Source organism: Spea bombifrons, chromosome 6, assembly GCF_027358695.1.
Source record: "Spea bombifrons isolate aSpeBom1 chromosome 6, aSpeBom1.2.pri, whole genome shotgun sequence".
In the NCBI taxonomy this organism is placed as follows: domain Eukaryota; kingdom Metazoa; phylum Chordata; class Amphibia; order Anura; family Pelobatidae; genus Spea; species Spea bombifrons.
In genome coordinates, this window is record NC_071092.1 from 23,888,832 (window position 1) to 23,916,431 (window position 27,600).

The following is a 27,600-nucleotide window of genomic DNA, read 5'->3' on the forward strand; positions in this document are numbered from 1 at the left end:
GATCGCTTTGAAGTGAATCACAAGCACAGAATTAAAATATTTTTTTTTTTAAACTGCAGTCTTCAACTGAAGATGCAGTACACAAATGCAGGTCCTGAAGGGGTTAAAGTGCATATGATGGTTGGGCTGTTCTCTTTTTCTAGTACCATGCATTTATTGTGATATTTGTTACGGCCAACAGAAAGAGGCCACACAGCTTTATTGAGAGTATTGTCAGGGTTTTGCTATAGACTTATACTAACTTCAGGTATCAAGATTACTTAATATGTCTATTATTATTATGGATTAGCGTTTTATTAACACATACATATAATCCTATAAAACATTTTATATTATATTCATTTTTTTTTTTACATATATTGATTATGTAGTTAATAATGAATTCAAACGATGAACGTTTTAGAAAATGAATGGTTGTTTTGAGTTTTTTCCATCAACATTACTCAGTTACTCTAGAACTTAGAACTCAGTCTCTGTTTTCCAGGCTAGTGTTCCTGAGCAACACTTACATCAGACATTCCTATTTCTGGTAAATAAGTGGTTATTTATCAAAATAATAATCGTACCATTATAAATGTTAGAGCAGCCATAAGTGGTCATGAGCGACTACTTCATTAATATCCTGGTATTGGAAATTTCCATTAGGTTTTACCGGATTTAAGAGAGGCAAATGATAGAGATAAAAAAAGTTATAAAAGAGTAGAATAGGAAGAATAGGGGGCAGAAGATCGCATAACTATTAGAATATCCACATATTTTTTATTTATTATGTTTACTGGCATTTGGCTAAACGCACCGTACCAGACACTTCTTGTCTGTTAAACTAACAACTTAAAACAAAACTTTTGTAAAAGTCGTCCTCCTTCTGATTAACCCTTTACCTCATCTTTCTGCTTTTTTACTATCATCCTACAAGTGTTGGGATTACCTTCCACAACAACAAGGGAGCCAGACTGGTTCCAAAACAGTTCATGTTGAGACCATAGAGCTCTCTTTGGTGTTCAATGTCAAGGTGCAGTTATCAAAAATATTTTAACATTTTGGGTCCTGGGGGATTGCTCACCCCCATGCTTGTAGGAACCATGGAAGATAACTATGTCAGGCCTCTCACTCCTCCATACGCCAACTTTTCTTAATACAAAGTCATACTTTGTTACATTGTCCAATTCTGTATTCTACAGCTAAGCTTTTTTCTCCTTAGGCATTGGAAGGGTTTAGTGCTTAATTTACAATTAATAATTTACATATTGATTGAGCAGGTACATCTGTTAAATTAACAGTTTAACTATGTTTTTTTTCCATTCCACTGTGTCTGATCTCTACCATTGCTTTAGCACCCATACGATCAACAGGTCCTGGTACCTCAACCCCAGATGATGGTTGACGTGCCAGGCCCCCATTTGGACAATTGCTTAGATTACTACCATGCCTCCCAACTGACCCATTCTATTCTGCTGTACCATTGAGCTCTACCTCTGTACTGAATTTAATTCTTTGGTGTATCTGACACCCGCCAGACGATCCTTCCTTCTCCCTATGGCCACCAGGAACACAAAACTTCAACCATTAGGCAGGGCTAGCATCGAAGACAGCAGGAAACATAGCTTTCAAAAGGCTGGCGGTGAGTTACAACCAGCATACATCACACCAACCCCCTTGCCCAACCCGGACTCTCCACTACCCCATTTCCCCAAACTGTTTCCACTAATGTGCTAACCATATGTGCCATGTCTGGAATTGTAATTGCGCACTGCTTTTACTGTATTATTGAGCTTTCCGTTAACTGAAGTTGTACTGTAATATGTATTGCTGTGCGCAACTTAAATACAAAAAACAGGGTGACTTAAACATAAATCCAAGCAAAGGAACCAGATTAGTGTCCACTATGGCCTGCTGGAAGTATGTTATGCAATCCAGGGGTCCACCGTCTATAACGGGAAACACAGCCTCCAGGCGCCCCCCAAGTCACAGAGGCTCCCATGACAGTGCCCTCTTCTTCTTTTGTGGTTTGAGCCAATACCAGGTGATAGGAGCCAAAAGAGGATGGAATCTAGTTGGTGCGGAGTGGCTGATGGGAAGAACATGACTCAGCAGGAGAAATCAAATGATCCAAATGTGTTCCTACAGACAAACTTGTTTTTGCTCTTGGACTCATAACCTCTTATGTCAATACAGATAGTAGTACAGTGATTTTGAGAGATGCACTGTGGCATTGCTAGCTCTGGATCTCAATTAAGATTCCTTAAATGTTGGACAGTATGGGATAAGAAAAAAAAAAACATTTAATTTACAGCTTTAGCAACTGTAGTTTGTTTAGACATGTAGAGAATTATTTTCCCCAGCCTGTTTTTATGATCCGAGTGGCATGTGGCTCTGGAATCGGGAGTTTCCCTTGCCTTTTATTATGTTACCTACTTCATTTATCTTAGTTTGCGATATGCTCACTCATTTGGAATGAATAATCATATTTCTAATAGGTCAAGTTAAACATTTTAAACAATTTGTCCAATGGTCCGCTAGTAAACATGTGTCTGAGATCTCAAAACACTATAAATTGAAGAGTTTTGCATGTTGATGATGTTCCTTTCTGTATGTTATCTGGTTTATCACACTATTATACGTTTTAAGTGTTACTTAGTGTTTGTTCTTCCACACAAGTGCTTTCTACATCTGTTCTTTGACACGTTCTGGTCGTTAAGTAAACATTCAGCACCAAAGTGTTCCTACAGAATGTTTTTGCTTTTTTTACATCTATACTTTGTATATTTTAGACATACAGGAATCATTCAAAAATCATAGAAGCATATCGCTTTGAGTTAAATATGCACGCGCTAGGATAGAAAACATTGATATAGCAATAAACAGTGGCTGATACATGGGAGCAGATGTGAAGTCAGAGCTGGAAAGTATAATCCTGAATAATTTAAGAACTATTGCAATAAAAGAATAATAACACAAGTAGTCGATGATTTTCAATGCCTGATTAAGTTATAGTTGCGGGGGTAGATGTTTTTAAGAAGAATTTACTGGCTCTTATCTGTGCTAATCCATGGTGGTCTAAGTAGTATATTTTGTGTATGTGTGTCGGACTCCACCATCTGCAATGAGTTTCTTGTACGCCTTAAGTGTTTTGGGTCAAGATATTAGAAGGTCACTGCAAGCCGTATGATCTACAGGGTTCAAGGACAATCTGTTCTGTTATTCAACTGACTAAATGACTTAAGGTCTGTGTGCTACCAGGGCAGGAATTAGGGACCTCTATGCAGGTGAATAAATGTACCATTCCACCTTTGCTTATGGTGCCCTGTATAATTTAGGTGTATATACACCTTTTAGTTTTTTTAGTTGCTCAGGTAACCCCCAAGTAGTAGCTGTGCCCCCCAAGTGGTCCATCAATCAGAATCAGTTGGCAGATCACTAAAGGGAAAGTGTTGGTTTGGCTACCAGCTGACTCACTCCTGGCTTCCTTGCTGACTGTAATTACGTGGTGAGAGGCTGGGCTCACGGTAAGGAATGATAGGGGTTGGACCTCAGGTGAGCTCCTTCCCCCGCTTCCAACTGCTTCCACTCGTGGCAATATTGAGACGAAGACCAAGCACCATGGCTGACTCTCAGCTTTTGTGTCTGAGAGACGATCACGTTAACGAGAGGGTGACAGAGGACATGGTCCACTTCTTTTACAGCGAAGACCAGAGGAGATGTCTAGAGGTTCTGGTCAGTCAGGGGGTCCAGGACTACAGGCAGCACGTTAAGCTGATCGGTATCAGGGACTTTCTTTCCAGCAAGGAACTGACTGAACTGCGAGCTGACTGGAGTCAATATAACATCGAAAGTCCCAAGAAAGCAAACGCCGTGAGCGGAGGCGGCAGCGGTAAGCAAGGGGCTGAGGAAAAGGGCTCCCTGCAGTACTGGCCCGAACTGTCAGACACGGAGATCCCGCCGCTCGACCTCGGCTGGCCGGATAACGGGCACTACAGGGGGGTCAGCAACCAGCTGGTGTACACCCACCCGCCCAAGGAGAACGCCCCCACCATAAAGACGGTGCTGCGGGAACTCATCAAGAAAGCGCGGAAGGTGAGACTGATTGGGGCAAAGTCTGAAAGAGAAAGTGGCCTGGGGATTACAATCCCTATCACCCTTAACCGCACGGGGCTGATGGGAGTTGTAGTCCAAACAGGGAAGTGGCACTCTTCAGTCTTGGCTTAAGGTGTCAAAGATTCGAATTGCATTATTATTATTACTACTACTTACTGTTCTGTTCATTCGCGTGAATAGGGGTGTCTTACTGATCCTGTTTCAGGACACCGTTCAAGCCGGTTTAAGTCTGATATCCGGATTTAATGTTTGACCGGTCTGATAAATGGAAATAGTGGCATGATGGCATATGGGAGAGCTGGCAACACTCGGCCCAGGGGGGCAAGTTCAGCCCACTGGCCCAATTAAACAGCCCAAAACACATTTGGCAGCAGTCATGCACAGTATGCACTATCCATGGGGGATTTATACAAAGGAAATTTGTGAAAACCCCATAAAAGAAGCTCAGAAAGGAGTTCTTTTTTTACCTGTGTACATCATGTGGGTAGATATGCAACAATTCTGAATTGTCTCCTATGTAATCAACTTACATGAATAATAATAATAATGCAACCCTGTAGATAAACCCAAAGCATGTAATTATGTATTCATTACATCTTGAATATAGAGTTATGTGTTTGAACCGGTCATGCACTGAAGCACTGCTTCGGTCGCTGTTTTGGTGGGATCGTCGGCAGACGTTGCGTTTTTGCGACCGCATCCTTCTTTGGATGGGATCCTTAAAATCCATTAAGAATACACCTGAACCTGTTCTGGATGACCTGTCTGGCCACATCTATTGTTGTATGTGTTTACAAATGTTGTGTTAATATTTAACTCTGCTTGGCTAAACAAATATAAACCTGTACATGTTGTGTTTCCCCATGACACACAGACATAGGTTCAGACATGCCTCTATGGGGATGACTCTCTATGCATTATCTGTAGCAGGAATAGGTCTGGCAACTTCCCCGACTAAGCCAGTATGAGGCTGAATCTAAAAAGTCTAGTCTACCTAAGCATGATCTTGCTTTTGTGAATCTTAATGAAGATATTATCCTCTTCCACCTTTTCCGCTAGTCACTTTTATAAATGCATTATCATTTCCTAAAAAATGTTCTTCTCGTTGTATTTCCTTTGGTCAACGGTGTGACCACCAATGGGCAGGAGATGAAGATGATATGGGCCAGATGTAAATGCTCCTATTTGGGTTTTCTCTGTACTCATAAGATCACCTAGAGGAGGCAGGTTAAGCAGCCTTTGTCTGAGTAGGGCAGACCTCAAACCATGCAGGAGAAGTGAAATGCATATTCCTCCAAAATTCATAGAAATCCTTTCCTGAATCTGTGGTCATAGATTATGGAAAATGTATCCTCTTCGTCGCTTGGATTAGAGATAGGGCCCTTGTAAATCCTTTTGTACTGGCTCCTAAAATTCTAGAGCCGTCACAGTGATCCCCATCATGACAGCAAATGGTGCACAACCCCCAACCTCAAAAATGAAAGTGATGTTGTTTTTCCACTGTGAGAATTGTGTAACACACTGTGTGTTAAGGTTTACAGGTCTAATTATTTCCTTGTTATAGAGTATTGCACTTAGCTCCCTTATTGTACTATAACTCTACGTACATGTGTAAACAGGGCCGTCTAAACAGCATTGTATACCCTGCGATGCACACCGGGGAAAAAACATGATGTAAAATGAGGGTTAATCAACAGAAACATTTGAACATTGAGTCTTGATAAACACAAATATTTGAACATAAAAAATTATAATTAATTGGTAAACAGTACAGTATGAATGAATTATTTACTATTAATCAAATGTTTGCAACATTTCTTTGTTGAGAATTGTTTTTTAATTGGCTTGAAGTTAATAGTCTTCAGGATGTCATTTTCCATGAACGTAAGTTGAAGCCAGTTCAAACGCCACTGCCTCATTGCGCTGCAAAACTGATTCTTTATAAGTTTCGATTTTTTTATTTGTCTATGAACTGTTCACAATTGACCTTTATAAATAACCCCAGTAGAATCCAGGATAGAAATAACCAGGTAGATTGCAGTCAGAATTTATAACTTATTGCAAGAGAAATACTTTGGGGTGTCTAGTTTTCAGAAATATATGGTTTGATGGGGTAAATTGCATTGCATCCCAAATAGCACATGGGGCAGAATGACCAGATTTGGAATTATATGGTTTTGAAATAGCAAAACGTTACTTGTTCTTACCATTACATGTAACTTGCAAAAAAATAAAAACATTGGGTATTTCTAATCTCAGGACAAATAGTAGACTCTATTTAGCAGTTTTTTTCATTAGCTTTTGTAGATGAGTAAAATAATTTATCAAATAAAAGTGAGAAAGGGTTGTTTCTTTTTTTCAATTTATTTATAAAAAAAAAAATATAGGAACTTAGATGATATGATAAAAAATGGTACCTGGAGAAAGCTATTCTAGTCCTGAAAAAAAAACAATATATAACTTGTGTGGGTACACTAAATAGGAGAGGAGAAAATTATCGCTAAACACCAGCACCACAAAAGTGTTAATCGACATTTATACGGGCAGTCATACCATTCTTTCAAGGGTCAGCAACGCAAAGAGAGACCCATTGTGTGTCATATTTACCCCCTCATGCACACACACCCTATTGATACACAAGACACGCACTGCACTGACCTCAAACAAGCCTGGGTTTTCACGTAGAACCAAAATGCCCATATGATCATATAGTATTAACTATATAATTTGTCTGTAATAAAAGAAATTACCTTGCTACATAAACTCTATATACACAGGATTCTTACAGCATTTTGAGTGAATGATTAGTTCTCACGGTCATACAATATGTAGATGACTTCATACTGTCATCTAATATTAAAGCATTTCTTACTTAAAATATAAAATATACATTTGACAAGCAATGCTTTTTACAAGGACAATTGTCAGATGCCGCCGCAATAGTGATGTGTGCCAGCGGCTGAAAAGAAGGCTAGGTGGGCGCTGGTCTAGGGTGCAGATCAGTTGGGAGCGCCTCCTCTGCGGCTGGACTGCTGGAGGAGCAGGGCCAGCTGGGGAGATTATCACCTTAAGGAAGCAGGTTGCCGTTTTTTTGATGCCTTTCTTAATAGGTTTCTAAATGAAAAATCATTCTGAATTGCCTTTGTGGTCTACTATACAGGCATGTTTGACAATGCGTACAGATGCCCTAGCACTGGATCTGCACAATCCCAATGCATGCTCTCTAAGCTGCCACGTTTAAAACGGAGACGTAACACATCCCCTTTACCCTTTGCAGTTCCTGGAGAAGTTATGTTGCCTCTCAAACTGTCCCTGGTGATCTGGCGTTTGTCTAATTTTATTACAGCACAAACACAAGATATTATGCTATTAAACATACATGGGGGGGCCTTGACACAGCTTCTAGGGGGCCTTAGGATTTTGTGTTACACCACTGGCTCAGGAATGAACGCAGCCGCTTGTCATGTGTGATGTTTCAGGTGTTCAATCTCTCCTGGAAAGACCTAGAAAAAAGGCTTACTCTAATTTCAGCAGTGTCACAGTATGTTTTTGAAATAAACTTTGTAAATGTAAATCTGCTTAGAGAAACCAGTCTGACCTGAATTTTACAGGATTTTCCAAATGACAACCCAGAAGGAGCATTTTAGAAATGCTGTATACAATATGTGCTGTGAATGTTCGCATTTGCATTGCTCTTTATAGGAAATGTTAAATAAAAACTATCGCATTACAATAACCTCCCTTTTTTAACTTACGCAACTATTAAGATCCCACGATAATCCTAGACATCCTAGACAATTATAAATCTTGTGTCAGTGGTACAGTATCTGACAGGTAACCCCATTAGTAGATGTACCTTACTATAGGGGTCAACAATAGCAAAACTAATGTAAACCAAAAGGATGTTTAAGCGGATTGCTCCGCTTAAAAAACAAAGTTTCCGTCACTGAAGAAAAGCTAGATATTACTGGATCTGTCACGTTTTCCAGATACATATACATGTACACTTTTCAGAGCTATTCTCTAACTAAATGTGTAAACGTATGTGTATATTGTGGGGAATGTATGTGAAATTTGTGCTCTCCACATAATAAAGTATTTGGAATATTTTTGGTGTAATTATTCCAGTATGTTACTGCATGTGTGTGTAAGTAAGTTAGTGTGTGTACACAGGTCAGTATGTTACTGCATGTGTGTGTAAGTATGTTAGTGTGTAAACAGGTCAGTATGTTACTGCATGTGTGTGTAAGTACGTTAGTGTGTGTAATCAGGTCAGTATGTTACTGCATGTGTGTGTAAGTATGTTAGTGTGTGTAAACAGGTCAGTATGTTACTGCATGTGTGTGTAAGTATGTTAGTGTGGTACTGTGTGTACATATGTTGGTGTATGTAAGTATGTTTGTGTGTGCATAAGTATGTTAATGTGTGTGTAGGAGGTATCTTGCAGGGTGCCCTGGCATTTTATTGTTATCCCACCTTGTAGAGAGGCAGCGGTGTGTATGTGTACTGTACTGTTAGTCAGTGTGTTTATATTATACACACTGACTCTAATACTGTACATACTGTATATACGTGTGTGTGTGTATATATATATATATATATATACATACATATATACACACACACACACACACAGGCCACTTTATTAGGTACACCTGTTAAATTGCTTATTAACACAAATAGCTAATCAGCCAATCACATGGCAGCAACTAGCTGCATTTAGGCATATACTGAAGTTCAAACTGATTATCAGAATTGGGAAGAAAGGGGATTTAAGGGACTTTGAAGGACTTTGAACGTGGCATGGTTATTGGTGCCAGACGGGCTGGTCTGAGTATTTCAGGAACTGCTGATCTACTTGGATTTTCACGCACAACCCTCTCTAGGGTTTACAGAGAATGATCAGAAAAAAAGTAAATATCCAGTGAGCGGCAGTTGTGGGGACGAAAATGCCTTGTTAGTGTGTATTGGTGTATAGGCTTAGCATGCCAGTGCATGAGTAAATTGTGTTAGCATGGGTGTGTGTTCCGGTAAGGTGTTAATGTTTGTGATCATATGATGTTAGCATAGGTCAGGGGTGTCCAAGTTTTTTCTGCAGTGGGCCACTTCATCAGAATTGTATACATGCGTGGGCCGCACTCATTTTTCACCGTAAAGTAAGCGGGTGTTAAAGCGAGTTTCCGTGTTAGTATGTATACATTCAGTTAAAACACCTTTTAACTTGCTCATCTTGTGCACTACACTCCTGTGCTAAAATTAATTTTATAAGCTCACAGAGACGCCATAATGCTTTACCGACCTTCTGCTGCCCTATATATAGAAACATACAATATGATGCATGTTCAAATTCCCCCACTGTATTTATATCCACCACTTTTTCTTATTCCACTTATCTGTCACCCTCTTAGTAAAGTAAAAAAAAATTACATTACTTTGTCATTTTGTCAAAGTGTATTCCAACAATTTTTTAAGGTCCATTATCTCTACATTTGCCAAACCGGTAATTGGGCATACTGCCATTTTAGTTCTCTGTAGTCTTTCATATATTAATGGTTTCTGTATCTGTCACAGGTTATTGCGATAGTCATGGACTTTTTCACAGATCGGGAAGTGTTCAGAGATGTGCTTGAAGCTGCAGATAAGCGTAGGGTTCCTGTCTACATCCTTCTGGGAGAAGCAGGAGTCAAATACTTCCTGGAGATGTGTGAGCTCATGCAACTGTCCAGCTTCATGCTGCGGGTAATGTAAACAATGTAGTCCATTTTGTTGTATTCGCTTTTGCTCAAGCTGGAATATTATTTTCTATGACAAAGGTACTGGGATCTGATTACTGCAAGCAATGCAAGGTGGTGCATAAGGTTCAGGAAAAAATGAATATGTCATGTACTTTATAACAAAAATATTGACCTTTGAAATCCAAACAGTAGTGACAAACTAGACTGATTCAATATTTTGAACTCATTGAACAGTAATTTAAAAAAAAAACACTCTGATCATCTAATACAAAGGGCTAATCACCGCAATCAACACCCAAATCATGTAATATGTTCTTCTTGAAGTAAAGAGAAAAACTTGTTTTCTCATTGTTACTCTTTAAAGGGGAAGTGCCATGGAAGAAAAGTGTTCTCCTAGAGCTTAAAATGCAGGGATAAAACAAGTTTTATCTCATTTTATTCCAAATAAACTTTATCTGCAGATCTGGAGGCTGCAATTGTCAGTCATGCTCATCACACTAGGGTGATTTCTTAATCAAGTCCCATGGCTGCCCTTTGTGTTTGCGGGCCCGTGCAATAAATACTGCTAGGCCTTGCCAAGCAGATGGCCCTGGCCCTGGCCTCTGTGCTATGTCATCTGTTACAATACCACAGGGTGTCTAGTTTTTAAAAATATATAGTTTTATTTTGGTTAATTTAACTGGCCATCTTCAAAGATGACCCAAATAGGACATAGGCGCAGGATGACCAAGTTTGGGGAAAAAATGGTTTTGAAAAAAGCTACTTGTACATATTGCCTTATAGCTTGCAAAAATGGGTATTTCTAAACTCAGGGCAAATATTAGGATCTATTTAGCAGTTTTTTCATTAATTTTTCTGTGATGTACTGATATCTGTATTGAAACATCTTTCAATTTCTTTCATATTCCCTTTTAATATAGAATGTACGTGTTAGATACGTTACAGGGGTTGGATTTTACCTGACAAATGGTAAGATCAAAGGTTCTCTCTCACACAAGTACCTTATGGTGGATGGAGAAAAGGTGGCATTTGGTTCATTCAGGTAAGGAAAAATAGGTTTGTTTTATATTTTATTCAACCTCCAACTTTCGCAATTTTGACTACGTTAACTAAGAATATAGAATTTGATGGCAGATAAATACAATTCTGTCAATCTTTTCTGTCCATTTTTCCTGATGTAAAGACTCAGACCTTAATCAGTCCTTGATCTTACCTTAGATTCAGGATAGCTTTATGCCTATCCCATGCACGTTTACATTCCCTCACTGTATTAGCCTCCACCACTTCTGCTGAAAGGCTGTTGCATTTATCTACCATCTTCTCAGTAAAGGAAAACTCCCTTACATCACATATGTCTCTGACCTTCTTGTTTCATTATATGACTGTCACGTTCTACCCAGGCTGTGGAGCTGCATATCTGTCTTGCTTCAGTTTCTCTGTTTTGCTTCAATCCATTCCTGGATTTCCTTATGCTCTGTTCTGATCTTCCATTCCTTGCTGCTAGTTCTGCTCTTTGCTTCAGCTCTGTTTCCTTTATAAGGTGTGCCCCACCCGTTATGTTTGTCTCAGTCTGCAGTCTACAGGAATGTCTCTCTCATGTGTTTGGATTTCATGTTTGGTTTGTTTAGTACCTTTGTAAGCAGGGTTTAGCATTAGGACTCACCCAATATCGGAGTACTTTGGCGTAGTGGTGGGCTAAGCATACTATGGCCATATGATGTGACGGAATCTCCAATTGTTATCTTGTAGTCCTAGGCTAGTCCTGTGGTTTCTGTGTATTCTTGTCATGTGTTGCCTGGTCAGTCTTGTCAGTGCTGTGCTTTGTTGTCCTGCCCTGTACCCCCGGTAGAGTGGTGTCCTGCCCTGTACCCCCAGTAGAGGGGTGTCCTGCCCTGTACCCCCGGTAGAGGGGTGTCCTGTCCTGTTCATGTCGGATCTTGAGTATTCCTTGTCTTGTGCCCTGTTGTGCTCTGTATTATGTATATCTTGTCTGGTTATGTTTCTTGCTTGGTCTCCCTGTCCCTTATGTTTCTGCTATATAATCTGGTTAGCTTCCCTACTCCCAGCCTGCAGCATCCTGCACATTATTCCAGTGCTATGTCTCATGCCTGCTCCAGGGTGCCTGCAGGATATCTCCAAGTTCTGCTCTGTTCTGTCATCATCCGCTGCTATGTCAGGGCGCTGGTATGTGGCTGCATAACCCTAGATGCCCACCGGGAGAGTGCTGTCGCCCTGCACCATGCCCTGTCCAACTCCGCTACTGCACCGTAACTCCTGAACACAATCTTTGGGTGCTCTGGGTCTTTACAGTCGTCTGTATGGACCCAGTTCGTGACAATGACCTCATTATATGAAGCATTCATTTTTATCAAATCTGGAGTGACTTCATTATTAGGTGCTAGTATTTATAGGTTCAGATCAGTCTTAAAATAATCAAGGGCCTGAATGCTGAGTACCCAGGGGTGTCACTAGGGGGTGTTTTAAGAGGGCTGTTTTGGTAGGCAGTCCCAAGTCTCTGGCACAGTATGAAGCATGTCACAATTACTATTGGTCTTTAGGCCCCAATGTTTTTGCAGCCTGGCAAAGCCCCTGTTGGTAGCCATAATTTGTACACGCACTAGCTTTTGTTATGTCACCTTATTGTTCTTTACCACTATGAAGCCAAATATCACGAGCAGTGAGAGAAAATGGCACTTGAAATTGTACACCAAAAAAAGACAATATATTCACGAATATTTGGTTGATATGTGGAAAAAGAAGAGGAGAGACGTGAAGCTCCAAGTCCACAGAGTGATGGCTAAAATCAGTACAAAACTCCCGCACCCTACCTGTTTCATGGTGCTTCTTCACATCTTCGTTACGGGTGAATGAAGATATCATAACATCAATCAAACTCTGTACACTCCTCCATTGCAGCTCCAGGCCCCTACCTTAAAATAGGCCCAGTCAGGACCGGGCTGACTGGGCCTATGCGGCCTCTACGGCCGCATTAACGCAGGGCCCCTTAAGCCCGCCGCAACTGCGACCAGGTCCACCACTCTAAGGGGCCGGGAAGCCCCCACCAGGGCCGGCCTTAGGGTTCTGCGGCCGCACAGGGCTTAAATTAAAACATTGGGGGTTTTTTTTAACTTTATTTAACATCCTCCATGTTAAATAAAGTTAACAAAAACTTTATTTAACATGGAGGATGTTAAATAAAGTAAAAAAAACAACAACAAAAAACCCTCCGATGTTTTAATTTAAACCCTGTGCGGCCGCACACTCGTAAGGCCGGCCCTGGTGGGGGCCTCCCGGCCCCTTAGGGTGGCGGACCCGGTCGCAGTTGCGGCGGGCTTATGGGGCAGGTGCATAGAGGCCGCATAGGCCCAGTCAGTCCGGTCTGGACTGGGCCCATTTTAAGGTAGGGGCCCGGAGTTGCAGCTCCATCAGTCCCTAAATCAATCCGGCCGTGCCGCGGCCCGGCCCGATGGCCAGTCCGGGCCTGCTGTGTGTGATTGCAGAGTGCCTGTTATATATGTATCTGACACTAGGGGTAAGAGCCCAAATTCAATATCAGTAAATCCCTATGGCCCGATCTGCTAATATTTTTGTTTTTATAGGATTGTGGACCCTGTGAGAGTTCTAGGGTTTTAGGATTGTTGGATGATAGAAATATTTTTAAAGGTCAACATACATCTCAGCAGAAGTGGAGAAACGAAATGGGCAGGGACTGGGAGCTTCATTGTAAATTGTTCTAACCTCTTAAAAAGTTAATGCATCCTCAGCACTACACTAAATGTTACTTTCTTGCTTTTATATCATTAGAAAGCCCTATTTACTTTTCAAATATAATGTGCTGGTTTGATTGATGCATACATAAAGCTCAACATCACGAACAATGAAACAAACTGGGTCATGCAATTCCAGTTTTCCTGTAAAAAGCAGTTAAACCAATCAAAATGAAGGTATTTCTGAGTGTAATATGGAAAAATGTGATACCCCCAAAGGGGCACTAACAAAGTCCTGAGAGCACAAACATTTTTTATTAAACAAATATAAAGAGGCTATTTAAAAACACATTTTTATTTTGTCTTTACTATTTTAGTAATGTTAAAAACAATACAGCACCAGCTGCTAAATTTATTACAGGACAAAAGACAAGACATTTCCTTCAAAGAGTTGGTGCTTTGCTGAATTTAATACCTTCGTAACTAAATGTATGACTAGAAGCATTGTTCCTAGTATTGTTTAATGCCCAACCCCTTTACACAAATAACCTCTCCTGCTTTGCTATCTCCTCAAATAATAATGCAAATTCAGGGGGTTGAAGGAGTTGCTGTATGGTACAAAAAGTTTAGAACATACCTTTTGTGGGCCATTGTCTGTAGGTGTCCAACATTCCAATGAGACGTACAAAGCACATAACATCCTGTTGCTTTTCTCTGTTCTTGGTTAACACAAATATTAAATACATAATCATAATTTTAAGAATCTAAAAATCTATTACGTGCCTGCTTCATTTGTTTATGTTTTTTTACCATCAGGTTAACCTGGAGCTCTTTGCGAGTAGATCGTAGCATAATGACTTTGCTAACAGGACAATTTACAGAGCCTTTTGACATTGAGTTCCGTGAGCTCTATGCCATCTCAGAGGAAGTTAATCTGTGTAAAGAGTTGTGTATTCCTGACTGTCGACCAAGCCCTATGGTGGGTAACAGACCACGTTCTTCCACTGTGGCACGCAAACTCATCAACCCTAAGTACTCATTAGTTGTGGGAAGAAGTCCTGCACCTGGTGAAATATTGAGATTTGGGACACCTAATCCACCAGCTGCAGGAGAGAATGGAGAAAGCGAAAGGCGGATGGGAAAGTTCTTGGAAGACCTGATTACGATAGACCAGGAGTTACCAGAGATTGTGAAGTTAGATGACCTTCCAAAAACTGCAACAACCAAAAACAAGGAGATGGTGAAAAGGGCAGATAGCACGGCGACCTCTAAGCCTTTGAAAAAGTTTAGCAAGTTTTTCACATCTAAAAGGCAACATAACCCGGCTGAAGAAACAATAGTGGAAGGGGGCTTTGTTGTGCTAAATAAGCCAAAACTCGATCTGAGCCGAGCCAACAACGTACACAGCCACAGTAGCCAGGATCTGAGGTCATCAGGTAATATGGACCAAAAACATATTCATTCTGTTATACCATAAATCTTAAATATATTGCCTATGGTTAGGTGAAATAATGTGTGGCCTTTTTAAACATAGATCATAAGATCCCAAATCATGTAGCCAAAGTGCCAGAACAATAATATGAAGGTTATTTGTATTAACTTCATAGTGCAACCATTGATGTCTGCAGAACAGTAGTACAAACCAGGGTTAAAGTGGTGTATACACTGATTTATGGCCCTTGCCATAAGTGAGGGGCAAGTACAATTTCTTGCCTCAGTCTGGAGACACCCAACAGATATATACATTTATATATACCTGATCCTAATAAAATCTTAAAGGGACTGTCCCACTAAAGAATAATTCAAATTGAAGTACCTTGATATGCATTATATAAAAACAAAAAATAAATAAAGCACTTGCCTTAGCTGCAGCTGCCCGCCTTCTCAGTGGTCCAAAGATTCTTGCCACAGATTGGTCTTTTGAAGCAACTAATGAGTGTCAGGAAAGCACCCCTATTGGAGCGCTTTCTACGTATGCACCCAGGATCCGTACAGACCACGGCTCCCACATCGTCTGCCAAGCCTAAGCTGTAGCTGACTAGTATATTACATATATGCAGATGTGTTTTTGTTATCTCTTTCCTTTTGATATGAGAACAGTTCAGAAATATTTTTCCAACATAAGCTTTCTTACATGATAATCTTGTAAAAGCATCTTTCAGACACCCCTTCTTTCAGTATAATTTTTCTTATATAAAAGATTATTTCTTATACAATCTGTTTCGTGTTAATCATTTTCGTGTTAAGAGCTGCATTTAAGTAACGTAAAACATGTTTTAGCGATATATAAAGCACTATTCAACAAGCAGACAGTGCCCCCTACTGGTACACTACAGCATCATTACAAGAGTTTCCCTACTTTTTCCAGGAAGTTCAAATCTGCCTGCGTTAGAATTAAAAAGGAGCCTGCCTCACCTTTATTTTTGTTTCTATGTTCAACAGGTAATATCAGCCCAGTATCCACAAAAAGTGAGAAGCCAAAACAACAGGATAAATGTATTGTATCTTGAAGAGTGGGACGAATTGGCCAAATGAATGCTGTACAGAAGATATTTATTCGAATAGTGGAAAATTACATCACAGATCAAATTCTCAGGGAAAATTATAGGTCTTGGAATTCTCCTTCTCGCATAACTTAATTCATCTAACTACACTAATGGACAATGTGAGACTCATATCTACAGTTGTGCCATTGAACCAGGGCACACTCTGGTGTTTTAGACACACCGTATTGCACTTTCACTATTTATAACACCCTGTGTTATATTTTTTAAATGTAAAATAAAAAGAATATATATGATTTATGTCCTTTTAGGACAAGCTGGCAAAGATTGCAATGAATTATGTATGCTACTAATGTTCATGGATGCCTCTCAGACTTTAGGGAGTATAAGGTATCAGTGAGCTAGGAGAGAACCTAAGCATACTCGGAGATGATCTGGTACCTTTTGTTTTAAAAACATATAAGACATAGGACTGTCGTAACCCTGGAACTGGAAACAGGACTTAAAATACATTTACAATAATTTACCCAACTACTATTTCTAGACTAGCTACTCCAATTTGTGTCATAATTTGTGCTCAAAATGACTATAAACGAGCTGCAGAGTTGCTGGCTAGAATTTTATTTTTTTTGAGACATTCACTGTTTTAAAATGTATCCTGAATACTAATGAAAATGTCATGAAAAAATACTGTATACTGGTAGAGCTGATGCTGAAATCTAAAATGGAAGGAAAAAAATTAGGAGGGGGCTGTTGCAACTTAGAGTGGTTTTAGTAATTAGTCAGTTTATATAATATTTCATTCAGTACCAGATATTATTCATTTTTTTTAAGTGTCTACCATTTTTGGTTTTGAGAATATGCTGAATATTACAAAAATCTGCAAAAAGTGAGTGCACCAAAGCCACTGAAAAAAAATGTTTTTTGCTGCATGTGTATACGGTATATACACATCCAATGTCTTCCAAATCTGGAATTGTTTTTAACTAGAAATTCAAATGTGCAAGATGTTTACTTTACTTGAAGTTTTCTGGGTACAAACTTTTTACTACTTGAATTTAAAACGGTTTAATGTACTAAACCTCCATTATACTAGGTGTTTATGAGAAATGTACACCGCATGGTTGTCTTTGTCTTAGTGTTTTCCCCTTGTTAACCACCCTGTATTAAGAGCGGTAAAAGTGTGATAGTCCCATTTAGTGTAACACGTTTGGGCTATTATAAGTGGTCCTACTACAGTAACAGTTTATTGAAGTTGAGGTTATACATAATTGTTTTTAGTGTTTGTTTTTCCCTTCTGACCCAACTGAGGTAAAAGGCAACGCTCGATGCAATAAGAACCACATTCCGTACAATTCACGCACATGTATACCACCATTATCAGGGCAGTCTTTAAAGATAATGGGACCCTGGGCAAGTCTCTGAAGATAGGCCTCTCTGCTTCTATGATTCCCTGTCTCCCCACACCCACCATGTGTTTACCCCTACATGACAAGGTATTTTTTGCTTTTCCTGACTATACTTACCAACAATTTCAATGCCTCACAGATACACTTGGCCTCAAGTTGATGTGGCCCTCTGAAGTACGTCGACTGGTGCTATCAAATATATATATATGTATGTATTTCCTATACATATATACTACAGCAATAAAACAATGGCAATATGTCTTGATAAAGCCTTTAAAAAAAACATTCCTCTTCTGTGTGCCCATCATAATACAGCCTGCCACTCTGGCTCCTTGTAGTTAAACTCAAAAGTGAACTAGAAAACAAAATACCAGTAATGCTCAAATAGCGACTTTTAGTGTAGTGATTAAATTACAGATTTTTGAAAATAAACTGCAATGGGAGAAACACTCACAAAGCAGCTCCCCTCTAAATGCTGATGAGTGTCAGGGTGCCAAAAATCTAACTCGGATGTCCTCTCCACCTACACACCCATGTATCATAACATCAAACTAATGCACTAAAACATAATTGTGAACAAAATCATGCAGCTGTGGCTTAGCATGGCACCAAATCATCAAATAACTTCCAAAATAAAGCATATGTTACTAGGATTTTATTTTCAAAAACATTATACAAATGATTATGCAAAATGTGAATTAAAAATATATAAACATACCAATAGTTTTATCTACAATTTGTTTATGAAAAGGTTGTGAACGCGCCTGTTCATTCACCAACACTTACTGATACCCTGTTTGTTATTAAAAGTATACATATTGTTGGTCCTGCACAGAATGTGAACCTTGAAAAAAAACTAGATTTCCAGATTAAGAAGCACATATGACTCTTTATTTCTGATAAAAAAATCTTTAAGAACTTTTACATAGACAGGAAAATGAAAACAGTAGTAGTGTGATCTGAAAACAGTACTAGTAAAGAAGAGTAAGGTTTTAAAGCAATCATGACTAGGTATGCATGGGGTATATGGGTTCAGTTTCTTCAATTTTGTTGTTTACGGCCTTTTAAACATGATACAGAATGGATATGAATGAAACAGAAAAATATGCCCATGATGAGCCATTTTCATCTATTTTTTAGATCTTATCAGTGTTGGAATTAAATTTAACTTATAATTACTTCACAGCAAAGCCACAACTAGGGTTGTTAGCACCTGGAGCAGGGTTGGAGGTCCTGTTACCTCTGCTTATGCAAGTGGAAGGAAGCAGAAGGGGGTATAGCTGGTGAGTACAAGTGCACGTCTTGTGCAGCTACTCTCTTCCTCCATGGAAGTCACGTCCCTTCTTCACGGCAACTTGCTGTCAACTAAAGCATATGATTATGAAGGTCACCCACACTAGCAAGTTTTAACTGTGTAATGCATGCCCCCAACTGTCCCGATTTAGGCGGGACAGTCTGGATTTTGGGTCTCTGTCCCGTTGTCTCGCCTATCCCTTCCTCCGTCCTGCTTTGCAGTGGCAGAGGAAGGGTGAGGCCAGGGCCAAAGTGGCCCACTGGGATACTGGGAAATTTCCCGGTGGGCCATTAGGTCTGTGGGCCAGGCGGCTGGCAGATCAACATTCAAAACAGCCACTGAGCGGCTGCGAGCGGGATTGAAAGCCTCTTCCGGCCGCCGGTGCCTCATGAAATCAAAGGGGATGCCACTCTGCCTCCAGAAATGCCTTTTAACCCCCTTTATTCCACACTGTCCCATGATATGCCTTTTAACCCCCTATATGCTAGAGTGGCATATAGGGGTATAAGGCATTTCTGGAGGCAGAGTGGTATATAGGGGGTATAAGGCATTTCTGGAGGCAGAGTGGCATATAGGGGGTTAAAAGGCATATCATGGGGCAGAGTGGCATATAGGGGGTTAAATGGCATATCATGGAGCAAAGTGGCATATAGGAGGGTATAAGGCATATTAGGGAGGCAGAGTGTCATATAGGGGGTATAAGGCATTTCTGGGGGCAGAGTGGCAAGCCTGGGGGCAGATGTGCATAATGGGGGGGGCAGGTTGGCAAATGAAATAAAAACAAACATTTCTCAATCTTGGCTTTTATTAAATATGAAAAAATAGTTCATGAACTAATAAAGAAATACAAGTTTCTTACAAGAATATTGTGAAGAATAATGTGATCCCGTTTTCATTTAAAAAAAATTGCAGTAGCAAATGTTTTGATTCCAAAATCAAAGGGCAGTGTCCGTGTATGTGTGTGTGTATGTAAGGGCAGTGTATGTTTTATATGTGTGCGCGTAAGGGCAGTGTACGTGTATGTGTGTGTGTAAGGGCAGTGTACGTGTATATGTGGGTGTCTGTGTGTGTGTAAGGGCAGTGTACGTGTATACGTGTGTGTGTTTAAGGGCAGTGTATGTGTATATGTGTGTTGATGGGCAGGTGTGTGTAAAGGCAGTGTCAGACTCATCATCTCAGCCCTTACTGGATGTTGGAGTGCAGAGCGCAGGAGTGTAAGAACGCACACAGTGATAGAAACACACTTCACAAATGAGACACAAGTGGAATGTTTGGTTATAGGTATAACAAAGCAAAGGAGACATCTCACCATACGCAGCAGAGTAGGGGGCATATCATGTATACAGACTGCTGGGGAGTATGAAAGTAGAAAAGTCCAGGTAAGTATCCAAAAGGGTCTGGGACAGGTAGCAAGCAAAAAGGGGAAATCCAGTAGGCAGTCCAGGTCAAACAGGCAACAGACTGGCAAAAGGGTAAATCCAAAAGGCAGTCAGGGTCAAAAAGGTAACAGGCAGGCAGGTAAATCCAATAGAGCCAGAGTCTGGCATGAACTGTAGCTCCAAATTACTTAATGTTCCAACTCTGTTACTGGGAGGCAGAGAATATAAAGCCTGTTCATTAGGTCAGGTGTGAGTGGTCTAGGCTTCAGGTGAGGGAGGTAATAGCATCACCAAATACAGCTGAACAGAAATACACAGCTGAACAGAAATACACAGCTGAACAGAAATACACAGAACATTGATTATATACATAGCCAGATAATACAAACATGGTACAGGATGCCACAAAGGACAGGGAACAAGGCAAGGGACACAGGGGATGGAGTGAGGAGCTGAGATCCTCAGATGTATAAGGGAAAGAGCGCAAAGGTACACAAAATACAGACACAAATAAACAAGACAGCAAGGTGTGGAGAGGAGTTCAACTCCAGGCAGACCTCTTAAAGGGGTGGCCACGCCTGGCAGTTTGCAGGGCTAGGGCTGAATCCTGACAGGCAGTGTATGTGTATACGTGTGTGTGTAAAGGCAGTGTATGTGTATATGTGTGTTTATGGGTAGGTGTGTGTAAAGGCAGTCCTGGGAGGGAGGCTAACATTAGCCTTTTTTAATCTTCCAATGATGCTCAGCCAGCATTATGGTGGACACCTGGCTGGCTGAGAATCATAGGAATTTTAGTTCACAGCTAGCATCTGCAGCTTTACTGTTGTTGCACCTCAGCCACCATCATGGAAGTACTGTGTGCTTTTTTTGTTTTGCTTTCTCTAAATAAAGTAACCTAAGGATTGGAAGCTGTTTGGAGTACTGGGATTCTTTTCAGTGTTCGTATATCATGGAAGTAGTATGTCTGGCTGAGCCTCATGGGAATTCAATTCAGTGTGTTGGTTATTTTTAATATGCATGACTGTGCTGACAAAAATGAAGCGTGTTTTAAGTGGCGATGCAAGCGCAACATTTTAAAGTGCAATTGTTTGTACTGGTGAGTTCCGCGAGATTAAAAAAAAAAAAAAGTGTCCCTATTTTACATTTTAAAATGTTGGGAGGTATGGTAATGTTAATATTATTTTGTAAAAAAATGGTTTTAATAAGCAACTTGCACCTGTCTTCAAATACATTTACAACTATTCACAAAGCAACTACTTATAGATTAGCTGCTAAATTTGTCAGTGTAAATCTGAAAATGTCATAATTTGTGCTCAAAATGGCTAGAACATGAGCTCCAGTTACCTAGAAATGTATTGCTGAAAATAACTTGTAACTTGCCAACCATTAAAAAACTGTTAGGAAAACATTTTAAAATCTGTCAGTGCATTATTTTTGTGACATGTTCACTTTTAACAAAACCTCATTGGCAGCCAGCAGAACAGTGGCGGAACTACCGGGGTCGCAGGGGTCGCGACTGCGACCGGGCCCTGGAGTCCTGCCAGCCAGGGGGGGCCAAGGGGTGCCGAGCGGTCGTTTTCAGCAACCGCCCGGCGCCCTTCTGTCTCCTCTTCTCCCTGCTGCCGTCGCCGCCAGCCTCAGCGCTGCCCCGACTGCAGTGGTGGGAGCGTGAGGCGTCTGTCTCGGTAACTGGCCTACAAAGGGGGTAGGAAGAGGGTAGATAGTGAGAAGGGGGGGTAGGGAGAGGGTAGATAGTGAGAAGGGGGAGAGGGTGTAGATAGCCTGAGAAGGGGGAGAGGGGGTAGATAGTGTGAGAAGGGGGTAGATTGGGTTGGGGGGCCCTTAATAGATTCTCACACCAGGGCCCAGAGGCTTCTAGTTACGCCCCTGCTGCAGAATGAAATAACCTGGGCCGGACTGGGGAAGTAATGTGTCCCTGGTGCTTTGAAGCTGGCAGCTGCTAAATGATATATCTGAGAGCAGTGCAAAAATGTGTGTATATTTTTATATATTGAATACTTTTTTTCTGCAGTCGCTTATTTTCTAGGCAATAAATACAAATCAACAGTGCAATGATCATGTGAAAATCACAAAAACAAAAATTTGCCACAAAATATGATTGATAAAATGACTTCATGAAAGGTGCCAAGATTATCCCACATTAATATGGATAAAACAGAACAAATTCTGGGGATACAGCTTTAAAAATACTCTGTAAAGAGAATAAAAACCACAAATGGTGCAATAACGTTTAAAAGGTTTAAAACAGCCCCCACTAGTTGTGCCACACTCACAAGATTGTAGTAGGAACTGCGCCTTAAAGATAGCCTGTATCTTAGGAATCCTGAGGATTTACTGGAACTTTTTAAAACCACCTCAAAGTTTTAAAAACCGGTCATCTGCTGGATACAAACGGATGATAGGCAGGCAGGGTATCTTCCAAAAGTTCTTTATTTAAAATAGCCCATTAAAAATGCTTAATGTTTTAAGAAACTAAGTCTTAGTTTCTTAAAACATTAAGCATTTTTAATGGGCTATTTTAAATAAAGAACTTTTGGAAGATACCCTGCCTGCCTATCATCCGTTTGTATCCAGCAGATGACCGGTTTTTAAAACTTTGAGGTGGTTTTAAAAAGTTCCAGTAAATCCTCAGGATTCCTAAGATACAGGCTATCTTTAAGGCGCAGTTCCTACTACAATCTTGTGAGTGTGGCACAACTAGTGGGGGCTGTTTTAAACCTTTTAAACGTTATTGCACCATTTGTGGTTTTTATTCTCTTTACAGAGTATTTTTAAAGCTGTATCCCCAGAATTTGTTCTGTTTTATCCATATACCTGTTATAAGGGGCTTTTTGAAGGAAGGGTCCTTGGGGAAGCTACCACATATGTGTTCCGAGGAATGAATAGAGGGTTAAAAAGCTAAGTACCCTGTTTTTATATTTTTTCATTCTTGTAGAACACAGTTACAACTGTATTGTATCCCACATTAATACCCTGGAACTACTATTTGGGATTTAATCACGAAAGAGTGGGAGCATTAGCAGTTTCATCTCACTGACTTTACATTATGAAATCCCAACCCCAGAGAGCATCTGCTCCCAGGATAGTTTGGAAAGTCCTATTAAAGCACATTTAAATCAATGAGATGTCCTAAAAGGCACTTCACTAAATAAGCCATGCATTACACAGCACAAGTTCCACCCTTTTTTGCAAAGAAATTTGCCAGTGTGACCCTTTATACAACATGAATACAGCTGTCCTGAAAACTCCCCCATCAACTACCTCTTTAGTGATTAAACAGAAAAATAAACCACTCCACTACAAATTTGTATATTGTGATACAAAACTTAGGAACTGAAATGTATCTGAAAATATATAAGCATAAAACACACAGCAATGCAAATATTGATAAGATGGTTATCACTTACAATTTTGTAGGACAAATTTGGATAGCTACTGTATTTTATTTTGCATAAATACAGACTGTCTGCGGTTAGAGCGCATTTAAACACCAGATGGCAGTGTGAACTCAGAGACAGAGTTGATAGGATAGGAGGCTGCTGGGAATGGTAGGGTTCACTCATTTTCTGTCTCTATATCTTTACAGGGGGCTGCTATGTTCATTGCAGAACAAAGCCATGCAGTGGAAATGCAGTGCTTTTCTAGCGCATGTGCACATGTGCTTTCATGGGTTACTGGAGCTGCAGCTTCACATCAGATGTCGTTAAGCAGTGTTTCTCACTTAATCATAATTTGCCTGAGATGAGGCAAACCAAACAGTTTATTACTGCGAAGGTCAAGTTGTGCTGCAATGTTTTTGGGCCCATTGGATCTTGTACAACAGAGATGTGGAAATAATTGCTGTCACTGATCTGGATAGTCAGACCGAATACCTTCGCTGACTTGTGCCCCCTTAGCCTGGGACAACACACTCTTTCCCCAGTTTCCCAGTCACTAGCCGAGACTCAGTGTAGGGTATAATCAAAATGAAGACTAATTTATTTTTCACACACAGGGCTGCATATAGCCAGTGAAGCACACAGTAACATAAAAACATGAGATATAGGGATACAAACTACCCCCTTAATCTGCCTTCCAGACAAAACAAGGTCAGTAAATGGATTAACAATACAATAGGGGTCCCAACCTCCACTATCTATTACTGGCCAAAATCAGCTCCAAGGTTTGGCCGGGGTAAATGTAAATGTCTGTTGTGGTGAAACGGGGGGGGGCACCATGGGGTGGGGGTCTGATATTAAAGTAAAACAACGGCGGTCACTCCCTGGTTGCAGGTCCTGGCTGTCTTCCAGAGACGATCCCCTCAGCAAGTGATGAGATGATATCCTGCTGGGTGTAGCCACAGAAGTCTTTACAAAGTCAGGGCCCATAGTCAGTAGGGAGGAGGCTGGCTGTCAGGCCTCTCCAGTGGCCCCAGAGGGTTCCGTCCCAATTGCAATGATACAGGAAGATGGAATGATGGTTGCCTGTGTAGAAGGAATATAGAGTAATAGACTTAAATTGTCTAGAGTGTCAGCCTTGGTGTTTTTAGACTCAATACATAATTGAATCTTGTGAGAAACAATGATCATCTCGCTTGACGAGGATTTAATCTCTTGCCTTATTGTAAAGAGTTCTTGTGACCTGTTAAAATGGACAATGGACTTTGGTATCCTCTAGAAGATGTCTCCATTCTTCAAAAGATAGCTCCATGGCTAGCAATTCTCTCTTTCCAACATCATAGTTATGTTCTGCAGATAAGAACTGTTTAGAAAAGAATGAACAGGGGTGAATATGATTATTCTTGGGGTCTCTTTGGGATAGGATAGTTCCTGCACCATTCTCAGACAAATCAACCTCCACAATGAATGGTAGAGAAGGTTCAGGGTTGAGACAGCCTCTTTAGCTTAGCCCTTTTTCTGGTCAAAGCTGTGATAGATGCTGTGATCTTAAACAAAATTGCATATGACTCTCTTTTAGTAGTTGATGAACCCAGTGGCGTATTTTGGTTCTGTGCTGCCCTAGTCAAGACTAAACTCGGGCACCCCCTAAAAAAAAAAATTTGCCCACCCCTAACTATAACTGCCCCTAAATTAACCCGAAACACCCCATCAACCATAACTGCCTCTAAATTGACCCTAAAGACCCCATCAACCATAACTGCCCCTAAATTAACCCTAAAGACCCCATTAACTTTTGACAGTGATCTTGTTAAGATCCCGATAGAATAAAAAAAAAACCCAGAGAAGAGGAGGGTGGAATGACTCCCCTACATAGATTATCCTGGATGTATTGTGAGAGGGCCTCTTTTCTGGAATGGATAGCGGATATCCCCTTCTTTTAGGAGGCATTGTATCCACCAGTAATTCAATGGCAGAATCCACAATAAGGCCATTAGGAAGGTAATGTCTCTGCTTGTTTCTTTGAGAATACGTCGAAGTAATCCCTGCATTCATGCATTGAGTTAGGATTCTTGACAAAAGGTGCCCCATGTATCCATCAATGAAGATGCCTGTAGCACCTGAATCAAGGAGAGCCTCTGTGGTGGTTTGTATAACCCAGACAGGTGAGAGTCAAAGTAATTTTAATGCAATTTTGAGGTGGTGCAGTATAAGTCTATTGTTACCCCTGCATCATGCTCTGAGCTTGGTAATTTCCTTGCTTCTGGCAACATTCACATACTGGATGACCCTTTTTGCCACACTACATACAGAGCTTGTTCTAAGCTGTTTTATCCTGTCCACCTCCATAGGTTCTTGAGGGTGGGGTTATAATGAATATACACTCACTGGAGATTTAGAAGGATGACTAGCAGAGAATGAGTAAGGATGATGTCTGTTCCTCTGCCTTTCTGTGTGTTGCTTCTGGATACAGTTATCAAGCTGAAAACACAGTCTTCCAGATTGTTTGGAAGCTCTCTGCAGATGAGCTCCTCTTTAAGGTGTTCATTTAAGCACCTCCGAAAGGCAGTGTTCTGTCCTTGCTACACGTTACCCCGTGGCGTGTGTGTAGTTTGACATGCAGATAAACCGCCCTATTTTTCAATAGACAAGACTGTTTGATGAAGTCAGTAGATTTATTGAATTATAGGAAATGTGCGGTGAAACTAGAAAACAATAGAGCAGAAAACATGAATAAACACATGTTCATATACAACTAACATGTCATCATAATACAAGATGGCTGAAACACAACATGTAACAACATAGTTGACATGTGGAGAACTGGTCTGCTAGTCACAACTTAAAACAAATACAGCTGCTGTTCCTGAATATAAGAGTCTGTGTAACTGGTGGTAGCTGTGACTGAGAATAACTGTGGAGTAAGTCCACAAGTTTACCAGCGATGCTGCCACATGGGAGCATGGAAGTTACAGTCTTTCTCTTCTTAGCACAGTCTGTAAAATGGAGTTCTCTTTCCCAGAATGCCTCACTTTACTGAGGAGGGATGGGAACAGCAGAGGGGCAAATACTGAAAGGCAAAGTCAGCCACTGTCCTTTTGGAAAGACTCGGACAAGGCAGATTTTGGAGCTGCTGTCTAATGTTCCTTTACACACGTCTGTGCATTGTGAAGTGACCACTGGTGAAGTTGTAGCAGTACTCCCTTCCTCCCCGCCATGCTTAGTGTCACTTGAAGTGCTTTGTATACTCCATGGCGCTGGACCAGGGTGTAAAGCTGTGCTGCGATCTGTGGTGTCACATTCTGTGCATTTTACACTGACCTTGCAATCATTGGCAAAATGAGGTGTGGATGCACAGCACTTGTAACAGATGCCATTCTCTTTCAAGAATCTTTTGCGGTCTTCTCTACATTTTTGGAGAGGATGAGGCTTCTGATGTATAAGACACTGCTTGCTAGGATTCTGTACCTTCACTTCTGGTTGGTCTGGAGACCTGTGGATAATATCTGGAGGAAAAACATTAGTCTTGTGTACTGTCACTGATGATTTGCGTGGATTGAAGGTTGGAGTGACGCAAGACAATGTAAAATCAAAACTAGGGTCATTTCTAATCCTTGCTTGGTAATGCACAAAATCAACAAAAACAGAGAATGGAGGAAATCGAACCTGGTGTTTATGTTTATATGTGGAACCATGGGTAATCCACTTCTCTTGTAGGTTGTAGGGCAATTTTTGGACTATTGGGTTGACACCCCTTGCTGTGTCAAGGAATGCAAGTCCTTGTAAGTCCCCTTCAGATTTGGCAACATAAAGTTCCATTAGTAGGTCACTTAGTTCCCTGAGTTTCTGATAGTCCTTGTTGGTTATTTTGGGGAAGTCCTCAATTCTTTTGAACAATGCATTTTCTATTACCTGTGCTGAGCCATAGCACTCATCAAGTCTGGTCCAAATCATTTTAAGACCGGTCTCAGGGTAGTTTATATTGGTAGCCCTGATCCTAGCTGCATGTTTGTTTGACTCTTCCCCTAGGTATTTGAACCAACCAAAAAATGATGGGGCGCAGATACATATAAGGGAAA

At 40.6% G+C, this 27,600-nt stretch overlaps 1 protein-coding gene across 1 annotated transcript; it reads left to right on the forward strand.

The window, feature by feature from the left end:
- The first annotated feature begins 3,563 nt into the window (after positions 1 to 3,563).
- On the forward strand, positions 3,564 to 16,766 carry FAM83F (family with sequence similarity 83 member F). The gene is made up of 5 exons (XM_053469298.1): positions 3,564 to 4,074; positions 9,667 to 9,834; positions 10,751 to 10,872; positions 14,354 to 14,973; positions 15,980 to 16,766. The coding sequence occupies exons 1-5, from the start codon at positions 3,601 to 3,603 to the stop codon at positions 16,045 to 16,047; spliced, it is 1,452 nt and encodes a 483-aa protein (XP_053325273.1). The 5' UTR covers positions 3,564 to 3,600; the 3' UTR covers positions 16,048 to 16,766.
- The last annotated feature ends 10,834 nt before the right edge of the window (positions 16,767 to 27,600 follow it).

Coding starts and splice junctions, on each gene's coding strand:
- FAM83F (XM_053469298.1), top strand. CDS start 3,601: ATGGCTGACTCTCAGCTTTTGTGTCTGAGAGACGATCACGTTAACGAG. Junction 4,075..9,666: donor TCATCAAGAAAGCGCGGAAG/GTGAGACTGATT, acceptor TATCTGTCACAG/GTTATTGCGATAGTCATGGA. Junction 9,835..10,750: donor TGTCCAGCTTCATGCTGCGG/GTAATGTAAACA, acceptor CTTTTAATATAG/AATGTACGTGTTAGATACGT.